We start from the raw sequence: 24,724 nt of genomic DNA, 5'->3' as shown, positions 1-24,724 counted from the left end.
AGGCAAGGAACTCATCCCCTGGGGTAACAGAGTGGATTCCCTCAATAGACAACCCTAACGCCTGGAACCAATCAAGCCCCAAAAGGGAAGCTAAAGGCTTGGCTACCACAATTAACGGAAGCCGGCCTTTGAACTGGCCATACTGGACATCAAAGTGCCCACAGCCAACAATAGGAATTGAGTTGCCCTGATAATCTTTGAGGTGGCACGGGCAGGCAGAGAGCTGGTTTCGCTTGATGGAAGGCAGGATCTTCCGGAGGGTGTCCCAGGAGATGATAGACTTAACGGACCCGGTGTCCAGCTCCAACTTACAGTCCTGTCCCTCAATCACGACGGTGAGGTTATTCTTCACCTGGCTCGTGAAATTGATGATGGCTGAACTGACAGACCACTCATCAAAAATGCTTCCCTTGTCGGAGATAGGGCAATAGTCCTCGTGGGCCATGTCAACTCTATCCCAGTGGCGCACCACAGCCCTGTCCGCCGGAGGTTGCGGACACATCAACGGTGCTCTACAAACGGAGGCTAAATGTCCTTTTTTACCACAGCGATGGCAGACTGCGGCTTTAAACTTGCATGGTGAACGGAGGTGTTTCCCCCCACAACTGAGGCATTTCTGCCAGTGTAAGGTGGCATCCACCCCATAGCCCTGAGGTGGCCAATTTCATCACCGCCGTTAGAATCCAGGTCGTCGTCTCCATCCTGATAATGGACAGAGGACGGCTTGGCAAAAGAGGCATTGTTCTGTTGATATTTTTGGAGAACAGATGTGGTGCGCTCTACCATTTTGGATGCCCGAGCCTCATCCATGGCTAGGGTCAAAGACAGTTCGGAACTGGCCAGTGGTCTCCTTTGGAGTCGCATAATCAGGGAACATCCGTGTGGTTGAGAAAGCCACCATCCTCGTTGCCAGTTCTTAGTTTGGAAAGCTGAGGTAAAGCTGAGGTAAGACAGACTCTGATTACTGCAACAAAACCTTTATTACCTTCAGAACACTAGTAACAGCGAGGCCAGGCTGAGAGTGCCCGACAGCTATTTATATGAGTGCTGTCACGCAACCGGCCAATCAGGGGGCTGCAATTCTGATGCCTGCAGGCAGGTGCGTCACAGCCAATCAGAAGAGACCTGGCCATTTCTGCCTGGCGCTGGTCGTAACTGCGAGGACTTGACACTTCTATTCTACCACCTCTTAACTATATTCAACAACACAATATCAGCAGTAGAGTCCTTTTGATTCATGTACTACGTTAACAACATAATTTGCTGATTTATTTGTGCAGTGAGAAAATTGCAAGCTGGCTGGAGAATTCTGGGAGTTGAAGTCCACAAGTCTTAAAGTTTGAAGATCTCTGTTCTAGAATATGACAGTCAGAAATAACTGTACAACATTAGCACTGTTTAAAATAGTATATATGTTGTTTGTTTTTACCTTTGTTTCATGGCAAGTGGAATTACACTGTATTCAATATATTTATATGTAAAGAATAAAAACATATATTTTTTTTTAAAAAGAAGGGCACATATCTCCAGTGATTTATTAAAGATGCTTGTGTTTACATTTTGTTTTTTTCCCCTAGTGCAGTGATGGCGGACCTATGGCACACGTGCCACAAGTGGCACGCGGAGCCATTTATCAGGGCACGTGAGGCGCTGCCCTGTCAGCTGGCCAGCGCGCATGTGCGCGCTGGCCAACTGAGTTCACCTTTTTAAAAGCTATTTTTCACCTTCCCCAGGCTCCAGAGGCTTTATAGGAGCCTGGGGAGGGCGAAAAGAGCCCTCCACCCCCACCGGAGGCTTCAGGGACCGTCTGGAGGCTTCCCTGAAGCCTTTGGAATGCTTAAAACCACCCTCCGAGCGGCTCGTTTTAAGTGTTCCGAAGGCTTCAGGGACCATCCAGAGGCTTCCCTGATGCCTTCGGAGCGCTTAAAACGACCCTCTGAGCAACCCAGAAGTCGCTTCCGGTTTCCTCAGAGGATGGTTTTAAGCATTCCGAAGGCTTCAGGGAAGCCTCTGGACGGTCCCTGAAGCCTCCGGAGGGCCTCCGGGGGAGCGGAGGAGGCTCTTTTCGCCCTCCCCAGGCTCCTATAAAGCCTCTGGAGCCTGAGGAGGGCGAAAAAAGCATGTAAAAATCGGGGGTTTGTGCGTTGTGCGCGCATGCGCACTGGGGGGGTCATGCATTGCATTATGGGTGCAGCACACCCACACACGACCCCCCTGCGCTCCCCCCACTTGTGGCACGCGAGTCAAAAAAGGTTCACCATCACTGCCCTAGTGCATGAATGGAGTGTGTTAACCCACTCAATATCTGTCAATTACAGTCACCTGTGGACAGAACAAGAAGCAATGGGTGGAAACTAATCAAGGAGAGAAGCAACTTAGAACTGAGGAGAAACTTCCTGACAGTTAGAACAATTAATCAGTGGAACAGCTTGCCTCCAGAAGTTGTGAATGCCCCAACACTGGAAGTCTTTAAGAAGATGTTGGATAGCCATTTGTCTGGAATGGTATAGGGTTTCCTGCCTAGGCAGGGGGTTGGACTAGAAGACCTCCAAGGTCCCTTCCAACTCTACTATTGTATTGTATTGTATGAATCAAGGGATTCCTGTAAAGACAAACAAATATGAGGCAGCTCCTGTACAATCTGGAAAATCAAATCAAGGAGTCAGATTAGTGGGGGTTTTTTTGGAGGCAGAGGACTTTATAGGAGTCTGGAGAAATCTACTATGAAATCCTTTTTAGCACAGTATAGGTTTGTAAATTTTGAAGTTTTTGATTAATTGCATAACTCCACCTCGTGGTCACGATGCTGAACAGGCACAGTAAAAGCTAAATCTTTCCCTGTCAGTTGTGTCAAATTTTCATCTCTGTTTCTTGGTGGAGGGAGCTAGCCAGAGGTGGGTTCCTACAGATTCGGACCGGTTCGGGGCTGAGTAGTTAGTAACTCAGCTGTCCATGTCCCCAAATAGGTTCTGTATGCGCAGAAACAATTTTTTTACTACTGCACATGCCCAAAGAGCACCCCTGAGCAAACTGGCAGTAACAGAAGCCAGAAGCCACCCCTGGAGACAGTGTTAACTGAAGACAATTTCCGTTGCCATATACCATATTTTTCAGAGTATAAGACACACCTTTTTCCCTCCAAAAAGAGGCTGAAAATCTGGGCGCGTCTTATATACTGAATGCAGCATTTTTTTCCCTCCCAGAACCCTGTCCCCTTGACCAAAATGGACGTGCATAGCCTTTAGGAGGCTTATAGTGCTCTCCTGGGGGCCGAGGAGGGCAGAAATGAGCAAAAAAGGGGTATTTTTTGCTCAGTTTTGCCTACCCCCCAGCCCCAAGGAGAGCACTATAAGCCTCCTAAAAGCTATGCATGCCCTTTTTTTGAAAAAAAAATGGGCCCATTTTCATGAAAAACAGGATGTTTTGGGGAAGTTTGCAGAGTGCAAAAAATTTTTTAAAAAATTTGCCTCTTCAAAACCTTGGTGCGTCTTATACTCCAGTGCGTCTTATCCTCCGAAAAATATGATAGCCAGCATGGCTATTCTTCGAAGATGCATGGAACGCTGTGACTTTCCCACCAAAATGATGCCTATTACAGGTAGTCCTTGAATTACAACCTCTATTGAGTCCCAAATTTCTGTTGCTAAGTAAGACATTTGCAAAGTGAATTTTGCCCTATTTTATGACCTTTCTTGCCACGTTTGATAAGTGAATCGTGGCAGTTATTAAGTTAGGAACCTAGTTGCTAAGTGAATCTGGCTTCCCTTTTGACTTTGCTTGTCAGAAGGTCGTAAAAGGTGGTTGTCAGGATTCCAAGAAACACTCCCAATGAAAGAAGACTCCGAGGCTTGATGTTCCTCAAAGTTCCATTTTATTGGAGATGTCATATTGGCACATTTGGGAAAACCCGAATCTGAAAGCTTCCAGGTTTTCCCCACCCAAAATAAAGTCCAAGTCCCTGCCCAGCGCCCAAAAGTCCATCACATGGTCCAATCAGGCACCATCCAAAACTGGAGATGCCTCCCAGTTACACCGTTCCAGGTTCAGGGCAAGTTGTCCTTGACTCTCTGAGAAAGGAATGTTATTTTGACTATGTATCTCCCATACGCCACATAATCCTCCCTCCCATTTTCCCACAGCCTTCATTGCAGCAGGCCTGAAGGCCCAACGCAAAAGATGGCTTCCAGGCCTGACAGTGGTCACATGGCCCCAGGACACTGCAACCTTCATTAATATGATGGGGACCCTACATCATTTCAGACAAATGATTGTCCAATCTCTTTTTGAAATCCCACCAGTGGGTGGAGCAGCACCTACAACTTCTGAAGGCAAGCTATTCCATTGGTTGATTGCTCTCACTATTAGGACATTTCTCCTTAGTTCTAGGTTGCTTCTCCCCTTGGTTAGTTTCCATCCATTTCTTCTTGTCCTGTCCTCAGTTGCTTTGGAGAAGAGTTTGACCACCCTCTTCTTTGTGTGATCCCCTTAGATATTGGAACACTGCTATCATGTCACCCCTTCTTTTCCTTAGACTAGATATAGCCGATCACTGTAATTGTTCTTTGTATGTTTTGTCTTCCAGCCCCCTAATCATCTTTGTTGCTCTTTTCTACACTCTTTTCTGCACTCTCAACATTGTGTTGACCAGAACTGGATACAGTACTCCAAGTATGGTCTTACTAAGGCTCTGTGAGAAGAAAAAGCTGTTCTGACCCAGGCTTCCTTAAAAAGCAAGAAGCAGAGTTTTGGTCCCGGCAAAACCTCTTTTATTTACACGACTGTGAATTCCTTTCATTCACAGTCAGCAAAGCTTGGCAAACAGTCTTTCCGAGGAATATATATCAACACAAACCTTATCTTGTTTGGAGAGCTGCCAGATAACTAGTTTCCAAATAGAGGGCAAGGCAAAACTTGGCAGAGTCTCTTAAAGTCACAAACAGAATTTTCTGCTTTTGAAACGACTGAATGAATGAATTGTTTCCTGCAAAAGCCCACTTCCCCTTCGCTCCTCTTTTGTTTCCTATGGGAGGGGCCAATCACCTCCAAGGAGTGGCTTTACTACCAAGTCGACGCTGCTTTCTTAGTTGTTATTTTCTTCTGGCAGCTCTGCTCATGGGCACACTGGGAACAGGCTCCAGCTGTTCCTCTGCCTCACTGCTGTATAGTTCCCTCTCTGCCTCCGATGCAGAGCCCTCGTCTGAGCTTTCCTCAGCCCCCAGGACTGGCTCATGTTCCTCCCCAACCTCCCCATTGTCCGACTCTGGGCCACAAAAAAGGCAATGCCTTCTTCTTTGTAGGGTAAGATGGCACAGAACTGGCACTGCTGCTCCCCTGTAGTGCTGGCTTGGGTAGTGCCACCCAGGAGGAAAAACCAATGCCAGGGAAGCTGGTACTTCAGAGGAAAAGCAAAGTCTGCACCGTGCAAACCATGCTGTGGGAATACCTTGCGAGATGGCTGGAAAAATATATGTAGTCAAGGGTGAGCTGCTGGGGGTTTGCAGGGGTTTGGGAGAACCTCCAGCTAAGATTCTGTGCAGTTCGGAGAACCCCCAAATCCCACTCCTGGCTGGTCCTGCCCACCCCATCCTGCTCCTCCCAGGAGTCTCTACGTGGCCCGTTTTGTATGCAGATAAGTGCAGGGCAGACACGGAGGCTTGGGGCAGGCAAAAAATGGGCCTCCCAGAAGTTCCAGCCTCCAATGGGCCTCCGGAGCCTGGGGAGGCTGTTCTGCCCTCCTGGAGGATCGAGGAAGGCCTCTGGAGCCAGGGGAGGGCAGAACTGCCCCCCGCCATGGCACAGGAGGCTGACTAGGCCACACCCACCATGGCCACACCCACCCAGCAACTGGGCAGAGAACCCCTTGCTAAAAAAATTTAAGCCCACCCCTGGATGTAATGTTACGTGGCAATGACTTTAGGAGTTGAAGGGAAGAGATGTTGCCTAAGGAACAATTGGATAAGAAGGGAGGAGCCCTCAGCTGAATGCCAGGTAGAGGAAGAAGTTTAGAAAGCATCTGCCCTAGTTTATCAGGCAGTAAAAAGAGATGGTGGGAGATTTGTACTTTCAAATGTTTAAGGTTCTCTAATGTAGCCTTACAGTGAAGAAGAATAAGCTGATCTGGTCAAATTTCCTTTCAGGCCTTCTTGGGAGGCTGACCTTGATGGTGTCTTTTGCTTTGGTGTTCTCTATTTTCCCAGCTTAACAGCACATCATGAACCAGTATTGTGCAGTTAGTGGTGTTGGAGTCACTGGTTGGGCCTGGCATCCTTCCTTCACACACCTCCATCGCAACATGGTTTTCATGCGAAACTGCTTTGGGCTTGGGATGGGTTAGATCAGTGCTTCTCAATTATTTTCTGTCATGCCCCCCCTAGGAAGAAGAAAACATTTCGCGCCCCCCCCCGCGCGACTGTAAATAGTATCATTTGTCTATAAAATTGTTATAAGTACACCTCTGCATAACATAGCACACCGGTCTTTCCTCGTCTCCCACCGTAGTCACATGCTTTCTTTCCTCTTTCCCTCTTACTTGTCTATCCTTCCTTCCACCCTCCCTTCCTCCTTCCCTTCCTTCCTGCCTCCCTTCCAGTTCCCTCCTTCCTCTTTCCCCCTGCCTGCCTGCCTTCTTTCCCTCCTGCTTATCTATGCTTTCTTCCTTCCTTGCACCTCCCTCCCTTCTGCCTGCCTGCCTTCTTTCCTCTTTCCCTATCCTCCTATCCTTCCTTTCTCCCTCCCTCCTTCCCTGCCTCCCTTCCAGTTCCATTCTTCCCTCCTTCCTTCTGCCTCCTTCCTGCCTGCTTGCCTTCTTTCCTCTTTCCCTCCGGCGTGTCTGCTTTTCTTTCCTTCCTTCCACCTCCCTTCTGCCCTCCTGCTTTCTTTCCTCTTTCCCTCTTGCTTGTCTATCCTTACTCCCTCCTCCCCTTCTTCCCTCCCTCCCTGCCAGCAGCTCCTTCAGCATCCCAGCTGGAAGCAGCAGCACAACAGTCGCTGTTACCAGGGGCGAAGGGGTGGCGGTGGCAAGATTGGGCGACCGCCACCCCTTTGTCCCTTCCCCAACAGCGGCTGTTGCGGTGGAGCTTCCAGACGGAATGCTAGCGGTGGAGCTGCTGGCGGGGAGGCGAGCTACGCGGTGGCGAAGACGGGCGGTCCCATGCTTCCCTCCCTCCCACCCCCGCCCGAGCAGGCTTCTTGCACAGCTCCAGCCCGCGGCTCCAATGAAAATCCACAGTCCGAAGTGCTGCCACTTCCAGGCGGGATATATTATGCCTCGCCCACGCCTTCGCCGCCGTTGCACCCAGATGGAAAGGGAGCCTTCGCGCCCCCCTTTATGGAGCCTCGCACCCCCCCAGGGGGGCGCGCCCCACTATTTGAGAACCGCTGGGTTAGATGAAGACTGTGTTTCTCCCAACTGCTTTGATTGAGCTAGGAAAACATTTTTGGGAGGAGAACATTCTTGAGCTAGGAGGACATCTAGGCAGGCTGATGCCCAAGGATCTTGCCTTTTGGTCATTGGGTTGACCCTTGAAAATGTCCTCCTATGAGAAGTTCAGTAGATTCCATGGAGGTGTGCACAGGATACTGTCTTGGATTGCAAATATGTTTTTCTTTTCTTATATATTCTTATATTTTCATTCTATGAGGTCCTATAGAGTGATATGTATTCAATGGATGGATGGATGGATGGATGGATGGATGGATGGATGGATGAATGAATGAATGAATGAATGAATGAATGAAATTGCATTGGTGGAGAAGATCCAAAGTTTAAATCTACAAGATAACACTTCATAGACAGAAGGATTAGGGAAGGAGGAAGGAAGGAGGGAAGCAAGGAGAGAAGGAGGGAAGGAGGGAAGGAGGGCGGGAGGGCGGGAAGGAGAAAGCTCTTATGATGCTCTTTAGGCACATGAGAAGATTTTTCTTCTGTTGGCAATAATGATCTATAAATGCAACAGAATTTATAGAACTTTACACGTGATCCCTTTTAAGTACAGAAAATGTCACAAAAGAGCTTTAAATGTATTTGCAGGAATGTTTGAAAAGCCTGTCAGTTATGCCAATTGCAATGTTTTCTGCCACTCAATCCCTGACACTATGCCACTTCCATGGAGAAATGAAGAACTTTGCTCTGGAAAAGCGCAACAGGGTAATAGGTTTTCTGGAAACAATTCCAGTTTTAGTATGCGTTCTGTTTCAAAACGAAATGTTGATTCTGATCTCTCTCTCCCTCCCTCCCTCCCAATTCCATAAAAATGATAATTTGGCAGTCATTTTATACATCCAACTTAAACCAAAGATCACAGGAATTAAGGAAGCTTAATTACCAAGATTTATTTACTTCCACAAGCAAATAACAAGAATTTTCTAATGCTGACTTATATCAATCCTGCCTACGTCCACATTTCTTATTGGTAATGAAAGGGCTCTAGAATGATTTTCCTTCCTTCCTTCTCCTGCTCACCCAGAGGGTTTTTTGCTCTGTTTCTTCTGAATTAAGTTATCAGTGTTGTTCATCGCTCTTTGTTTAGGAGGTTTCAGCCTGTGGCCGTGAAGGCAGTTGAAGGCCAGGGACACGTACTAGACTTTCTCCTGGACATTGGTCTGATGGTGAAAAGCCTCTGGGGAAGGGAGGAATGACTGGCTCAGCTGGCTTGGCCAAGTGAGGCCTGGCTTCTTGTTCTGGAGAAGCAGAAGTGGGGCCAGAGGTTGGGTTGGGCTCCTGCACTCCAGCTAATGGATGTTTACACGAACGAGGATTGATGATCACCTGGCCCATTGGTTTCTTTTGCTTTGATGGTGTCTTTTGGATGCCAGCTGTGGGGTGGGGCTGGTGTGGCTCCTGCTTTTCCTGGTCCTGCCCATGATGGCTGTGATGGTGATGATGATGATGTCCACTCCCTTCATGGTGATCTCCGTGTCTTTCACCGTCGTCTTGATGTTCCTCCTGCCCAGGTCTAAACTGGGATTGAGGAGACTGTTCATCTGTAACTGGTTGCTAATAAGGCAAAAGATACAGAAAAGTGGTTGAGGGGGTGGATCGGATCTGGACTATAGATTGTGCTTACATATTTTGTGAAATGTTGGAGCCCGTAACTTCTGCTCTCTGGGATCAGAATTGGGCAGCCAGAGAAGGACTGGGAGCTAAAACATATGAAGAACAGTTGCAGGAAATGGGTATATCTAGTTTAATGAAAAGAAGGAGTGGGGTGACATGATACTAAGGGGGAAAAGAAGGACTAGGGGTGACAGGACTATGGGTGGAAACTAATCAAGGAGAGAAGCAACTTAGAACTAAGGAGAAATTTCCTGACAGTTAGAACAATTAATCCGTGGAACAACTTGCCTCCAGAAGTTGTGAATGCTCCAACACCGGAAGTTTTTAAGAAGATGTTGGAGAGTCATTTGTCTGGAACAGTATAGGTTTCCTGCCTAGGCAGGGGGTTGGAATAGAAGACCTTCAATTCCCTTCCAACTCTTATTCTGTTCTGTTCTTCCCAACTGTACGTCCTCACAGGTAGATCTTAATAGAATACATGGTAGATCTTACTTAATGGGTAAACCCAACCAGGTGAGCTAATTCTACTTGGTTTACTTTGTTGCAAGTCTACCTGACCAGAATTAAAAGAATCCCAAGATCTTTAATGGGGAATATTTGTAGCTCAGGGTTGAAATGAAGGGTCCTTGGTGCTCTCTGAACTTGCTTGTTACCCAGAGTAGGTAACACCATCAGAGCTAGTGATGTAGTGATGTACTAGCATGATGTTTCCTAGTTTGGATAATGAATCATCTGAAAGAAATCAACTAAATGCAGAGAGCACTAAGGGCTCCTCAAAACTTTCTCACATAAAATTACAATGACCGATGAACTTGTTTGTGTACTTATTTAATTGGGGGAGAGAGACAGCGAATGTTGTTCAATTGTTTCCATTTCTTTATTGTATGTTATTTTAAGAGTTATAAACTAACTCATTCCAGGAGCTTTAGGCAAGAGCATTATTAAAAGTAATTAATTAACAATAACCTTATTAAGCGGATCTTCCTCTATCTGCTTAATCCAGCCTGTCAATGAGTTTTAAAAATAAATTGTTCCACCACCCAGGGATGAATTTTTTTCCCCTGCAGATGATAGGTGACCGAGGAACTTACCGGATGCGGGAAGAAATCACAATTTACAGTGACAAATTTCTTTTTTTCTGACTCACTGATCATCACCGAACCTTTGCATAGACCTTTTGCCTAGAGCAAAAGAGGAAAAAAAAAGTACGTCAGCAAAAACAAAAGAAAACAAAAAATTAACCTGCTCAGGTATTTCTACTGGGACAGCAGTGTAAAAGGTTCTTGGCATATCCTATATCAAAATGAGGGCGAACCTTTTTTTCCCCTCAGGTGCCAAAAGTGTGTACATATGCCAACGACCATTATGCAATGCCCTTTGCAGGCCCTACCCCCGCGCATGCGCGCATGACCCCCCTATGCATGTGCACGCTAAACCCCTGTGCTCCCCCTACGCATGCACGCATGACACCCTCCTTCCACATTTTGATGCTAACAGGACTCCCTGAAGCCTGGGACCAAAAACGAGGGGTGGGGAGAGCTGCTAACTCCGATACTCTCCTGGCTGAGGTAATGGCTACCAGAAATGCTACTTTTCCAAGTGAGGAATTGTGGACTGGTTGAGCGTAACGGCTCAAATTGACTCTGGGCAGCATGCTGATGAGGCTGGATCACAAAATGACTGAAAAACCCATCCAGCAATTCCATCTAGATATTGAACAAGAGTGTTTCTACATACATGTGTAAAACTGGAAACAGAATGTTCTAGAAAATTCCAGAATATTCAGCTTTCCTTTCAGATCGCAGCGATCCAACCATTTTATGAATATTTTCTGGAAGCAGATCTCCCAGAATAGGCAAACCATTTTTGGTACTCCTGATCAGCGTTTTATTATTTTAACTATTATGTTCCCATAGTTATTTACTTTTTGATCATTGGATACTTCTGCAAAAATTTGGAAACGGAATTAATCTTATGGTCCATAGGTTGGATTGGAAAATTTAAAAAACAAACACTAAACTTGAACTCTGAATACCATTCCTCTTGAGTTGTTAAAGATTGCACAGACACTTATCTGAGATGATTTAGTGGTCCTGCTAAGAATAGACTTTGGTTTGGACCAGTCGTGGGTTGCCAATTTTGTTACTACTGGATCGGTCGCGCTCCTGGGCCAAACCAGAAGCAATCCACCTCTGGTTTGGGCTTAGAAAACCACCAATGTCCATTCCAACCCTATGATTCTGTGCCTGCTGCCCATCTCTATAAGAATACATATATAATATGTCAACAGGTAGAATGATAAAAGCAAGATCTGAATGTAGCTTTAGATGTTAACTTCTTTTACTGCTTCTATGGGGAATCTATCTATAGCTCTCTATCTGTAGCTCTCTATCTATAACTATCTACATCTATCTACATATGTCTGTCTGTCTGTCTGTCTGTCTGTCTGTCTGTCTGTCTGTCTGTCTGTCTGTCTGTCTGTCTGTATGTAATATACCACCCATTGTATTATTATTATGATTGTTATTACTTTATTGTTTTGCATGTACACTGATAACTTATGTAATGGGGACAAATTCTTTGTGTGTCTAATCGCAATTGGCCAAATAAAGTATTCTCTTCTCTTCTCTTCTCTTCTCTTCTCTTCTCTTCTCTTCTCTTCTCTTCTCTTCTCTTCTCTTCTCTTCTCTTCTCTTCTCTTCCCTTCCCTTCCCTTCCCTTCCCTTCCCTTCCCTTCCCTTCCCTTCCCTTCTCCTATCCTATCCTATCCTATCCTATCCTATCCTATCCTATCCTATCCTATCCTATCCTATCCTATCCTATCCTATCCTATCATTTATTGTTGTTAGTTGCATCGCGACCCCATTGACAACGTTCCTTCAGGCCTTCCTGTCCTCTACCATCCTCTGGAGTCCATTTAAGCTCATGCCTACTGCTTCTCTATTCTCTATTCTCTATTCTCTATCCTATCCTATCCTTATTCTCTATTCTATTCTGCTCTGCTCTGCTCTGCTCCGCTCTGCTCCGCTCCGCTCCGCTCCACTCTACTTCATTCCTTTCCATTCCATTCCTGTTCTGATGACTCTGGCAACTTATAATACAATAGAACCGTAGGCATAAAAAATCTTCCATTTGTCTTTCGATAGATTCACAGGGAGTCTAATCATTTGTTTAGTGACCATTTGAAGTTACAGCATTGAGAAAAAAATGGCTGTTTTTCCCAGTTATCACTGTGGCATCTTTTGTGTCATCTTTTGTGACCTTCTCACAAGCAAAGTCCAATTCATTTAACAAGTGTGTTGCTAATTTAACAACTGCAGTGATTCACTTAAGAATGTGGCAAGAAAGGTCATAAAATAGAACCAAACTCACCTAACAACTGTCTTGCTTAGCAATTGAGTAAATTTTGGGGTCGATGGTCATCATAAGTCAAGGACTATCCATATAATAACTAACTTTAGCATCTGCCTCCCAACTGTTCTTCACTCATAATAGGTAGTTTCCTTCAGAATCCTGACCTCAGGTTTGCAAAACCCAACACCTGTGTTCACTTAAGAATTATGTCCAAGCTAAACAGCTTTTGTGTGAGTTTTCCTTTCTTATAGTTTTGTGTCCCCTGGGACTTTAAGAGTCCACAACTATAGTATGGAGAGATTAATAAAAGAAACTATGAAGGTGCACGATGTGAACGTTGGTGGAGAGAGAAAGAGTGTTGAGTTGGAAAACTGAAGGAAAAGGAAAAGGTGCATTAAAATATGCATAAAACTGAACAGGTACAGCATATGTGGTACCTCACTCAATAGTAGTAACTGTGAGAGGGATCTTGGAGTCCTAGAGGACAACCATTTAAGTATGAGCCAGCTGTGTGCAGCAGCTACCAAAAAAACCAACACAGTTCTAGGCTGCATAAACAGAGAGATAGAATCAAGATAACTGAAGTGTTAATACCAATTTATAATGCCTTGGTAAGGCCACACTTGGAATACTGCATTCAGTTTTGGTCACCACGATGTAAAAAAGATGTTGAGACTCTAAAAGGAGTGCAGAGAAGAGCAACAAAGATAATTAGGGGGCTGGAGGCTAAAACATATAAAGAACGGTTGCTGGAACTGGGTATGTCAATCTGATGAAAAGAAGGACCAGGGGAGATATGATAGCAGTGTTTCAATATCTCAGGGGCTGCCACAAAGAAGAGGAAGTCAAACTATTCTCCAAAGCACCTGAGAGTAGAACAAGAAGCAATGGGTGGAAACTAATCAAGGAGAGAAGCAACTGAGAACTAAGGAGACATTTCCTGACAATTGGAACAATTAAGCAGTGGAACAACTTGCCTTCAGAAGTTGTGAATGTTCCAACACTTGAAGTCTTTAAGAAGATGTTGGATAGCCATTTGTCTGAAACGGTGTATGGTTTCCTGCCTAAGCAGGGGGTTGGACTAGAAGACCTTCCAACTTGTTACTCTGTTATAAATGGTTTGGTGGAGGTTTAGAACAGCTTGACAAGCCTTCCGAAAGCACAGGCCAGCTACAGCTAGTCAGCAGTGAGTAATTGTTCCCCCCTCACCCTTACAAATTGAGAAAGCCTGAGAGATTGAGAAACAAATGAGAATAAGATAGCTATAACACTAGCAATGTTTCTCAGGAGTAATACTTTATAGGTATTGGGAGGAGTGAGTTGGGAAATCATTGCATGAAGTGTAGCTTGAACGACAATTTAGCCCTGCGTAAAGAAATAGGATTTGCAGTCCCCAAAGTCAGAGAAAGAACTGAGTTACTACTATCTTTACTGTTAAGAAACATGATTAGGAACACAGTGATAAATTGAAATTTGTGACCTTGTGGACAGTGGTGGGTTGCAGGCGGTACGCCCCGGTACAGGCGTTTCCCGGAGCCTGCCCGGAGCACCGGATACCGTTCCAGTACGGTGCTCCGGAGGGCCCACCCACCCGTCCGAACTCCTTACCGGTCTTTTCAGTCTTTGGTGCTTCCGTGCATGGTGCGTATAGCGCCTGCGCGATGCTCGGCTAAGCAGCTGGAGTTTCGCGGAGGCTCGTGGAAGCGGTAAGACACATGTGCGTCCTGCATGCATGTGCGCGCACACTGCAAACATCCATGTGGACAACACCGGGCCCGTTCTAACCGTACCAGTTGGAAGGGGATCTGGAACCCACCACTGCTTGTGGGGTGCTTCTAAAAAAGCATGGTATATAGATCTGAATATAATATGCTTAACATATTAGGGCTGTGTTATTTGTACAATAAATCTACCTCTTGTTAATATGCCAGAAGAAGCATTCAGTCTTCCACAATGCAATGGCCAAACTAATAACCTACAGAATGGCATAATGCAATGCCTTGATTTATACAACAAACTTAAGATAATGTCTGTGTTCTCACAGTTTATCTCCCGTGAGGGCAAACCTATGGCACGCATACCACAGGTGGCATGCAGAGCCTTGTCTGTGGGCATGCGAGCCATCGCCCCAGCTCAGCTCAACCCAGCTGGACATAATGTGCCAGAAGGAGTATTCATCCTTCCACAATGCAATGGCCAAACTAACAAACTATGGCATGGCAGAATGTGATGAATTTATACAATGCTAAGGTCATTTCTATGTTCCCACAGATTATACAATCCCATTTTAAGGTAAGGCAGTCTAAATGTTGTGTCCCTTGGACTGCAAGCCGATCAAACCGGTCAGTCCTAGAGGAGATCAACCCTGACTGCTCTTTAGAAGGCCAGATCCTGAAGAGGAAACTCAAAGACTTTGGCCACCTGATGAGAAGCAAGGACTCCCTGGAGAAGAGCCTCATGCTGGGAAAGATGGAGGGCCAAAGAAGAAGGGGACGACAGAGAATGAGGTGGCTGGAGGGAGTAATGGAAGCAGTAGCCATGAGCTTAAATGGACTCCAGAGGATGGTACAGGACAGGAAGGCAAGGTGGGAACGTTGTCCATGGGGTCGCGATGGGTCGCACATGACTTTGCAACTAACCGTAGCAACAAATGTTGCATAAAAGCAGCCATTGAGTCTGGCTTAATGAGAGCCATTGTGGTCCTTGGGAAGGAAGAAGGCATGGAGCCATAACAACAAGATAGGTTTTATGCAAAATGGGTGAATACTTACTGCAATTTCAACTGGGAGGAAGGGACACTGAGTGATGTCAGACACAGGTGGATTTTTGGGACAGGAAGTCTCCTGGATGATATATTCCACAAAGTTGGAAGGACCAATGACCCACTGTAAAAAATCATAGACAATGAGTTAGAGTGGGCCACATTGTCTGCAGGAAGTGGCCCTCCTAATCTTAGGTGCCCTGCCTATATTTATTAACCTGATGCCCTCCAGAATTGTCCCCATCATTCTCAGCATTAGGTCCTGGAGAATTGGTAGGACATTGCCAAGTTTCCTTCTTAATAAAAGAATATTTATATTCAGTAATCCAACTGAATGTCACATTGTCAAAGATCAGGTTCCCGTCCATGTGGGAAATGGATGCTCCCTCTGGCAGACAAAAACTAAAATCAACTTTACATCAGATTCCTGCTCTGCACTTTCTTTGGCAATGATGCAGAAATCCATCATCCTCTTCTGGGATTATTTCCCTTTATTATTTTTAATTTCTGAGTTTAGCCAATTCCCGTGATGGCGAACCTATGACATGCGTGCCGCGGGTGGCACTCAGAGCCCTCTTTACGGGCATGTGAATTGTCGCCAGCTCAGCTCCACCGTGCATGCGTGCATGCCTACCACCAACCAGCTGATTTTCGGGGCTCTGCTGCGCAGGCGGGAAATACGCATGCATGCGCGGGTGTGTGTGTGCATTGCATTATGGGTGTGGGCGTGTGGGCGCGCCATTTCGGCACGCGAGGACAAAAAGGTTAGCCATCCCTGGCCTATACCACATAGCAGTCTTCATACAAATGAAAGATGTAGCATCCACTTTCTTGCTGAAAAATGCTTCCTTTCAACTTTACCTGTGAACTGGCTTTGGTGACTTTAACGAGCCTAAAATAATGATTATGATCATTTTCAGCATTGAACTTGGCCAGCGTCTCCAATGCTGTCTGCTGAAAATTGGCTTCCGAAGGATTTCCAGGCGTGGGACAGTCGGGACAAAGATTCACAATAACCGAACTAGAAACTTGAGAAAAGCAAAGAAAGGTCGTTTAATTAGGTGAGACATTTGAATTTGCGCTTGTACATTTAAATCAGGGGTGTCCAAACTTGGGAACTTTAAGACTTGTGGGAATTCTGGGAGTTGAAGTCCACAAGTCTTAAAGTTCCCAAGTTTGGACACCCCTGATTTAAATGAACTGCCATACAGAAAGCTCGGATCAGCTTGAAAATTAAGCCTCCTTCTACTAATCAGCATCTGACTTGAATCCCGCAAAACAAGCTCAATTTGGATTCATCCCCCCCCCCCTTTCTGTGTTTAATTGTATCTGATTTCTTGAGACTGCCTGGATAAGTCTCTGTAATTTTCTTGGCATGTTTTTTTCTAGAAGTGGCTTGCTATTACCCTCTTCCTAGGGCTGAGAGAATGTGGCTGGCGCAAGGCCACTGCTGTGCCATTACACTGTCTGTCAATCTGGACTTCTTTTTCATTTATGGTAGAATCGGATTTGACAATGTAGTGCTTAATGTTGTTACTTTATGAAAGGTGCCGGCAGGAAGTACACACCCAAGGAAAATGTGTGAAAAATGCATACACCTGCCACAAAAATATATAGAAATGAAATTGGGCCAAAAAGCACCTGTGGCTGAGAAATAAGAGCAAACATGAAATGGCAGGTAGTCCTCGACTTACGACCACAGATGAGTCCCAAATTTCTGTTGCTAAGTAAGACAGTTGTTGCGGGAGTTTTGCCCCATTTTGTGATCTTTCTTGTCACAGTTGTTAAGTGAATAATTGCAGTTGTAAAGTTAGTAACATAGTTGTTAAGTGAATCTGGCTTCCCCATTGATTTTGTTTGTCAGACGGTCGCAAAAGGGGATCACAGGATCCCGAGACACTGAAACTGTCATAAGTATGAACCCAATTGCATTTCATTTTTGATCATGGGGAAGGCTGCAAAGGTGGTAAACTGTGAAAAACGGTCATCAGTGCATTTTTTTTTCAGTGCCGTTGTAACTTTGAATCATCACTAATCTGACTGTTGTAAGCTGAGGACTACCTGTACAGATGTAGCAAAGATACTTTCAAGAATGAAACAAGGGTTCATTTTGGGGCTTCTGCATTTATTGGGGAAATCTGCAAAACAGCAATTGGGAGGGATCTGTGCAAAGATTCTTGCAAAACTAAATGCAGGCAAACATGGAAAATACGTACTTGGGCATAAGGCACATTTATAATAGTACAAGCGCGAACGATCTGAATTCTTGCTGAAGTGAATTATTAAATTGCATTGGCCATAGACCTGGAACAAGAGAAGGTAATTTGTGTTAGCGCCACCCCTTTTTTAAAAACCAATCATTCCATGATACATAATCAAAAGTTGTATCTTTTCCACACTTTAGGCTCCAGTTTACTTTCCTTCCAAAAGGAAAAGAATAATAATCAAAATTTCTACATTTCTTGTTTTCTATATCTCTACATTTCTTCCTGTGACTTACAACCCTGTTAGGGTAATGACGATTTAATAGCTGACCAGCTGCTGTGAGACTGTAAACCGAGATGATGACATGAGGATGAATCAGCAGGGTTACTGCCACTTTAAGAAGCTGTATATATAAGGGAGGCCATGTGAGGGCGTTTCTCTCTCCTCCTGTGTCTCTTTCCTTGTGTTCTATCTCCATTGTTGTTCTCTGCGTAGAGAGTCATTAAAAGACCAAAAGGAAAAAAAAATCTGGGTCCTCATTTTACCTACCTTGGAAGAATGGAAGGTTGAGTCAACCCTGAACTGGTGAGGATTGAACTCTTAGCAGTGAGCTGAATTAGCCTGCAATACTGCATTTTAACCGCTGTGCCACCACTGCGCCTATATTATCTGGAAACTTTACCAGGATTCAGATGAAATGGTTTAGGTTCTCCTACTTGAGCAGAGGGCTGGGCTAGAAGACCTCCAAGGTCCTTTCCAGCTCTATTCTATTCTAAATTCTAAAATGGGAAAGTGAAAGAAGAATGCTCAGAAGACTGAAATGAAGGAGGTGTGAATATTTTGTTTTACAAAGGACTGGAGGGGAGGGGACAAGGACCACCTTTGGTACCAAAAAGGGACTCATTTAGAAGAAGGACAAGAACTGCATCTTTTTGTCCAGGACTTGGAATAACTGCTTTATGTTTCAGGATGGCAAATCCTGATTGAATATTAGTGCAATGTTAGTACCACTTTACAATACTTTGGTAAGACCACACTCGGAATATTGCATCCAGTTTTGGTCACCACAATATAAAAAAGATGTTGAGACTCTAGAAAGAAGGCAGAGAAGAGCAACACAGATGATTAGGGGCAGTGGTGAAATCTAATTTTGTTTTGCCACCGGTTCTGTGGGCATGGCTTGGTGGTGGTGATCATGTGACTGGGTGGGCGTGGCCAACTTTTTTTTCACTTTCTAAAGCATTTTTTCCCTGCCTATTCACCTGAACCGGCAGGAAAATAAATGCTTTAAAAAGTGGAGGGAGGGGGGACTTCCGAAGATCGCGTGGCTCACAGCTGAGCTGTGCAATCCTCGGAAGCTTTTTTTTTTTTTTACTACTGGTTCACAGAACTAACAACAAATGTCCCTACCGGTTCAACTGAACTGGGCCAAACCGGGAGGATTTCACCCCTGATCAGGGGACTGGAGGATAAAACATACGAAGAATGATTGCAGGAATTGGGGGCAGGGGGTTGGACTAGAAGACCTCCAAGGTCCCTTCCAACTCTACTATTGTATTGTAATTGGCTATGTCTAGTTTAATGAATGACTAGTTTAAAGTCTAGTTTAAAGAAAGGTTGAGCGCCAAAGAATGGAGGCCTTTGAACTCTGGTGCTGGAGAAGACTCCTGCAAGTCCCTTGGACTGCAAGGCGATCAAACCGGTCAGTTTACCTAGAGGAGATCAACCCTGACTGCTCTTTAGAAGGCCAGATCCTGAAGATGAAACTCAAATGCTTTGGCCACCTAATGAGAAGGAAGGACTCACTAGAGAAGAGTCTAATACTGGGAAAGATTGAGGGCAAAAGAAGAAGGGGATGACAGAGAATGAGGTGGATGGAGGGAGTCACCAAAGCAGTAGGTGTGACCTTAAATGGACTCTAGAGGATGGTAGAGGACAGGAAGCAGGAATGTTGTCCATGAAGTCGGACACCACTTTGCAAGCAACAAAAACAACAAGTTTAATGAAAAGGTGACATGATAGCAGACTTCCAATATTTGAAGGGCTACCAAAAGGAAAAGGGGGGTCTCCAAAATAACCGAGGGCAAGACAAGCAGTGAGGGGTGGAAGATCATTAAAGAGAGATCCAATCTAAAACTAAGGAGAAATTTCCTGATCTTGAGAACCATTAATCAGTGGAATGGCTTGTCTCCAGGTGTTATGGGTGCTCCATCACTGGTGGTTTTTAAACAGAGATTGGACAGCCAGTGGTCCAGAATGGTATAGGGCAGTGATGGTGAACCTATGGCATGCGTGCCACAGGGGGCACGCGGAGCCATTTGTCAGGGCACACGAAGCGCTGCCCTGTCAGCTGACCAGCACGCATGCACGCGCTGGCCAGCTGATTTCACCCTTTTTAAAAGCCATTTTTCGCCCACCCCAGGCTCTAGAGGCTTTATAGCCTCTGGAGCCTGGGGAGGGCGAAAAGAGCCTCCCCCCCCCGGAGGCCCTCCGGAGGCTTCAGGGACTGTCTGGAGGCTTCCCTGAAGCCTTCGACACGCTTAAAACGACCCTCCGGTTGTTTTAAGCGTTCCAAATGCATCAGGGAAGCCTCCGGACGGTCCCTGAAGCCTTCAGAACGCTTAAAACGACCCTCCAAGCAATCCAGAAGTGACTTCCGGTTTGCTCGGAGGGTCGTTTTGAGTGCTCCAATGGCCTCAGGAAAGCCTCTGGACGGTCCCTGAAGCCTTCGGAGTGCTCAAAACGATCCTCTGAGCAAACCGGAAGCTCGGAGGGTCGTTTTAAGCATTCTGAAGGCTTTAGGGAAGCCTCTGGAAGGTCCCTGAAGCCTCCGGAAGGCCTCCGGGGGGGGGGGAGGCTCTTTTCGCCCTCCACAGGCTCCTATAAAACCTCTGGAGCCTGGGGAGGGCGAAAAAAGCATGTAAAAATGGGGGGGGGTCATGCCTGTTTTGCACGCGTGCACACTGGGGGGTCGCGCATTGCATTATGGGTGCGGCACGCCCGCACATGACCCCCCTGCGCTCCCCCCACTTGTGGCACATGAGCCAAAATAGGTTCACCATCGCTGGTATAGGGTCTCCTACTTGAGCAGGGAGCTGAACTAGAAGACCTCCAAGGTCCCTTCTATGCTGTTATTCCATTATTAGGAAACCTTTCCCAAGTGTAAGAGCCACGGGACAAACTGTTCAAAAGTCTGATGTGACTTCCTTCTAATACTTTTAACCGAAGTAGATCATTTACTTACTGTCTCATGCATATCTCTGATCTTGCATTCTTTCCACAGTTTCTGAGTCAGGACGTGGCAGTCCGTTTCTAACACATCCAACGTGAGGTAGAAAAGAGAACCACCATGCCGCTATGGACAAACAAAGAAAAACTCTTGAAATGGCACTGTTCTGACCCAGGCTTCCTTAAACAGCAAGAAGCAGAGTCTTGGTCCTGATCAAACCTCTGTTCCTTTCATTCACAGTCCGCGAGGCTTAGCAAACAGTTTTTCAGAGGAGTGTTTATCAAATATGAACTTTGTCTCATTTGGAGAGCTGTCAAATAACTGCCGTATTTTTCGGACTAAAAGACGCACCGGTATATAAGGCACACCAAGATTTCGAAGAGCTAAGTAAGAAAAAGAAGTTTTTGCCTTCCCTCACCCCCCAGCAGCATTCTGCAGAATGCAGCAGGGCTTCAACAAGGCAAAAACAGGGGCATTTTTGCCTTGTCCCAGCCCTGCTGAAGCCTGCAGAGTGCTGCTGGAGGCTAAAGGAAGGCAAAAAAAAGCCTCAGTTTTTGCGAAAAATGGCCAGTTTTTCACAAAAATGGGATGTGGGTATGGGGCTTCTGGAAGCCAAGAATGGCTGTGTTCGGTATATAAGACGCACTGACATTTCCACGCTCTTTTAGGGTGGGAAAGATGCATCTTATACTCCGAAAAATATGGTAGTTTACAAATGCAGGGCAGGGTTAAACTTGGCACAGAGTCTCTATAGTTACAACAGAACTTTCCATTTTTAACATGACTGAATGAACACATTGTTTCCTGCAAAAGCTCCCTCCTTGTTGGCTCCTCTTTTGTTTCCTATGGGAGGGACCAATCACCTCCAAGGTGTGGCTTTACTCTTAAGTCAACCTTGCTTTCTTAGTTGTTCTTCTCTTCTGGCAGCTCTGCACATGCGCACACTGGGAACAGGCTCCAGCTGTTCCTCTGCCTCACTGCTCTCTAGCTCCCTCTCTGCCTCCGACGCAGAGCCCTCGTCTGAGCTTTCCTCAGCCCCCATGTCTGACTCTGAAGGCAGCTGATAACTGGCATACGGCTCTGGTCCCCTCTCTGTCTCCGACACAGAGCCATCGTCAGAGCCTTCTCCAGACTCCAGTACTGGCCCATGTTCTTCCCCAACCTCCTCAGTCTCTGAATCTGCTGCCTGCTCCACTGGCTGCCAGTGTGCCACAACAGACATGGCAGGGTGTTATCACCTTTAAAAAAAAAAAGTTTTATTTGTACATTTTTATTTAACATACACGAGTGCTTAATATACAGCGTATTGCCTGGGTCAATTTACTTATACATAATATCAATAATAGTAAAAATATTTACTTGTAAATAGTGGTAGTCTTCCAACTTCTAATTTCTACCCTTGTTTTCTAGCCATTTGCAAAACAAATCTCATGTTAAAAAATATTCTGTATCTTCTTTATCCTTTATCTTTAATGCTAGCCTATCCATTTCCACACAATCTAATATTTTTTAGATTATGCTTTCATCTGTAGGGATTTCCTCACTTTTCCAATGCTGTGAAAGTACAATTCCTGCTACTGTCAACACATGTAATATTAAATATACATCTCCTTTATCATATTTTTCTGGTAGTATGCCAATGGTGGGTTCCTACCGCTTCTCATGCAAGAAGCTTCTTCAGTTCCAAACAAAGTCCAGTTGTCTTTTGAAAAATCACCTTTGGGATAACCGTGACGTGGGTGACTGAGAATCTCCATAAATATTTAGCAAATAGAGTTGCTTCACTCTTCCTAATGGCTTTTAGTATGCAGGAGCAACTGTGGTTTCCCCTACTCCGCTTATCCTTGTTTTATTACTAGAATTAGGTAAAGATAAAGATTCCCCATGCACATATGCTCAAAGATGTTGAGACTCTGGAGAGAGTGCAGAGAAGAGCAACAACGATGGTTAGGGGACTGGAGGCTAAAACATATGAAGAACAGTTGCAGGAACTGGGTATGTCTAGTTTAAGAGAAAGAAGGACTAGGGGAGACATGATAGCAGTCTTCCAATATCTAGGGATTGGCACAAAGAAGAGGGAGTCAAGCTATTCTCCAAAGCACCTGAGGGTAGAACAAGAAGCAATGGGTGGAAACTAATCAAGGAGAGAAGCAACTTAGAACTGAGGAGAAATTTCCTGACAATTAGAACAATTCATCAGTGGAACAGAATTTGCCTCCAGAAGTTGTGAATGCCCCAACACTGGAAGTCTTTAAGAAGATGTTGGATAGCCATCTGTCTGAAACGGTATAGGGTTTCCTGCCTAGGCAGAGGGTTGGACTAGAAGACCTCCAAGGTCCCTTCCAACCCTACTATTGTATTGTATTGTATTGTATTGTATATGCGCTTGTCATTCCCAACTCTAGGGGGTGGTGCACATCTCCATTTCAAAGCTGAAGAGCCAGGGCTGTCTGAAGACGTCTCCATGGTCATGTGGCCGGCATAACTAAATGCCAACGGCACATGGAACACTGTTACCTTCCCACCAAAGGTGATCCCTATTTTTCCACTTGCATTTTTTATGTATTTTCGAACTGCTGGGTTGGCAGAAGCTGGGACAAGTAACGGGAGCTCACTCTGTTATGCGGTGCTAGGGATTCGGCAAACTCACTGAGCCACCATGTCCTAATTACTAGGATTAGGCTAGCAGAATTCTGATGAGCAGTAGATTCAAGGATAGCACGATAGCTTCTTCTTATCTTCTGGGTGCTATCAAGTGATTTTGTAGATTCCTTTCCTTCCCAGATACATTAGTGCTACCATGTCCCAAAGGTGCTTTTTTCAAGAGGCAACTGGACTTTCTGGTTCTTCTTTGAAGCTGTTTTGCTTCTCATCCTAGAAGCTTCCATGAACTGGAGGATTGAGAATCTACATAGACATAGTGCTGAGATTCAATAACAGAATGGCCGGTGCTGAGGGGAAGAAAAAAGGAGGAGAAGGAAGACAGAAAAAGGAAGAAGATAGTAGTAGTAGTAGTAGTAGTAGTAGTAGTAGTAGTAGTAGTAGTAGAAGAAGAAGAAGAAAGAAGAAGAAGAGGAAGAAGAAGAAGAAGAAGAAGAAGAAGAAGAAGAAGAAGAAGAAGAAGAAGAAGAAGAAGAAGAAAGGAAGGAGGAAGGAGGAAGAAGGAAGAAGGAGGAGGAGGGGGAGTAAAGGAGTAAACCTTACCTCAGGTATTTCACGGACATCAAAAATGCGCTGGAGGGCAAGAACGTAGCCTTCTGACTGATCGGCATTGAGCTTGTCAAGGGCCACTTCTGCAGCGGCCTTTACCACCAAAGAATTGCATGAGGGGTAAAGAAAGGGAAGAGGGGGCGAGGCAGCTACTGAGCGAAGCACCTGTATCCCAATCAAGAAGGAAATTAAAAGAGACATTCTGGAATTTTTTGTGGACTCAGAGAAGACGGCACCTGGAGCTAAGCTGAGAGAGGAAGGCTCTGACAGAGCTTTGTCTTTCTATATATACTTTGAAACCAATAGCTAATATTTGTTCTTCTACTGCATGGTCAACCTCACCTATAAACCTCAGCTTGTGATTCAGTTATTGGAAGTATATACTTTGGCAGGGTAATTCTGACCTAGGATTATGGCCATGTCCTTTAAATCAAGTTCACTGCAGAAAGAACAATGCCTTCCTTCCTTCCTTCCTTCCTTCCTTCCTTCCTTCCTTCCTTCCCTCCCTCCCTCCTTCCCTCCCTCCCTCCCTTCCCTCCCCTTCCTCCCTCCCTCCCTCCCTCCCTCCCTCCCTCCTGGGACATAGGACCCAGTGGAGTTTGACTCACCATTAAAACTAGGCTGGCTGTATGTAGTAGCACAATACTAAAAGAGCTGAAGGATATTTTAAAAATTACCGGTATGTGGGGTACATGCGGCATGTTTTCCCCACCCTTTTCCTCTGGCCTCGCCTCCTCACCTCATACTATTTGTGTGGCAAGCAACCCGAGGAAATGGCGGGCACCAGCTGCACATGCATTTAAATATTTTCAGGGAGGGCCTGCTTTCAGGGGAGGGCCTATTTTAGTGCATACGCTGAAAAGCCCGATTGGGCTTATTATCAGTGGAGGTCTTATTTTCAGAGAAACAA

At 45.4% G+C, this 24,724-nt stretch overlaps 1 protein-coding gene across 1 annotated transcript; it reads right to left on the bottom strand.

The window, feature by feature from the left end:
• Positions 1-8,323: 8,323 nt before the first annotated feature.
• Positions 8,324-24,032, bottom strand: FETUB (fetuin B). Its single transcript, XM_081953632.1, has 7 exons — positions 23,809-24,032; positions 20,620-20,730; positions 17,387-17,474; positions 16,032-16,198; positions 15,181-15,294; positions 10,147-10,236; positions 8,324-8,995 (listed from the first exon to the last, which is right to left on the bottom strand). Exons 1-7 carry the CDS (start codon positions 24,013-24,015, stop codon positions 8,525-8,527), a joined length of 1,248 nt encoding a protein of 415 aa, XP_081809758.1. The 5' UTR covers positions 24,016-24,032; the 3' UTR covers positions 8,324-8,524.
• Between the last annotated feature and the right edge of the window lie 692 nt (positions 24,033-24,724).

The sequence above is a fragment of the Natrix helvetica genome (genome assembly GCF_964273705.1).
Source record: "Natrix helvetica genome assembly, chromosome: 5".
Classification (NCBI taxonomy): Eukaryota; Metazoa; Chordata; class Lepidosauria; order Squamata; family Natricidae; genus Natrix; species Natrix helvetica.
Note: the sequence above shows the minus strand (reverse complement) of the source record. Positions and strands in the feature narration are given on the sequence as shown.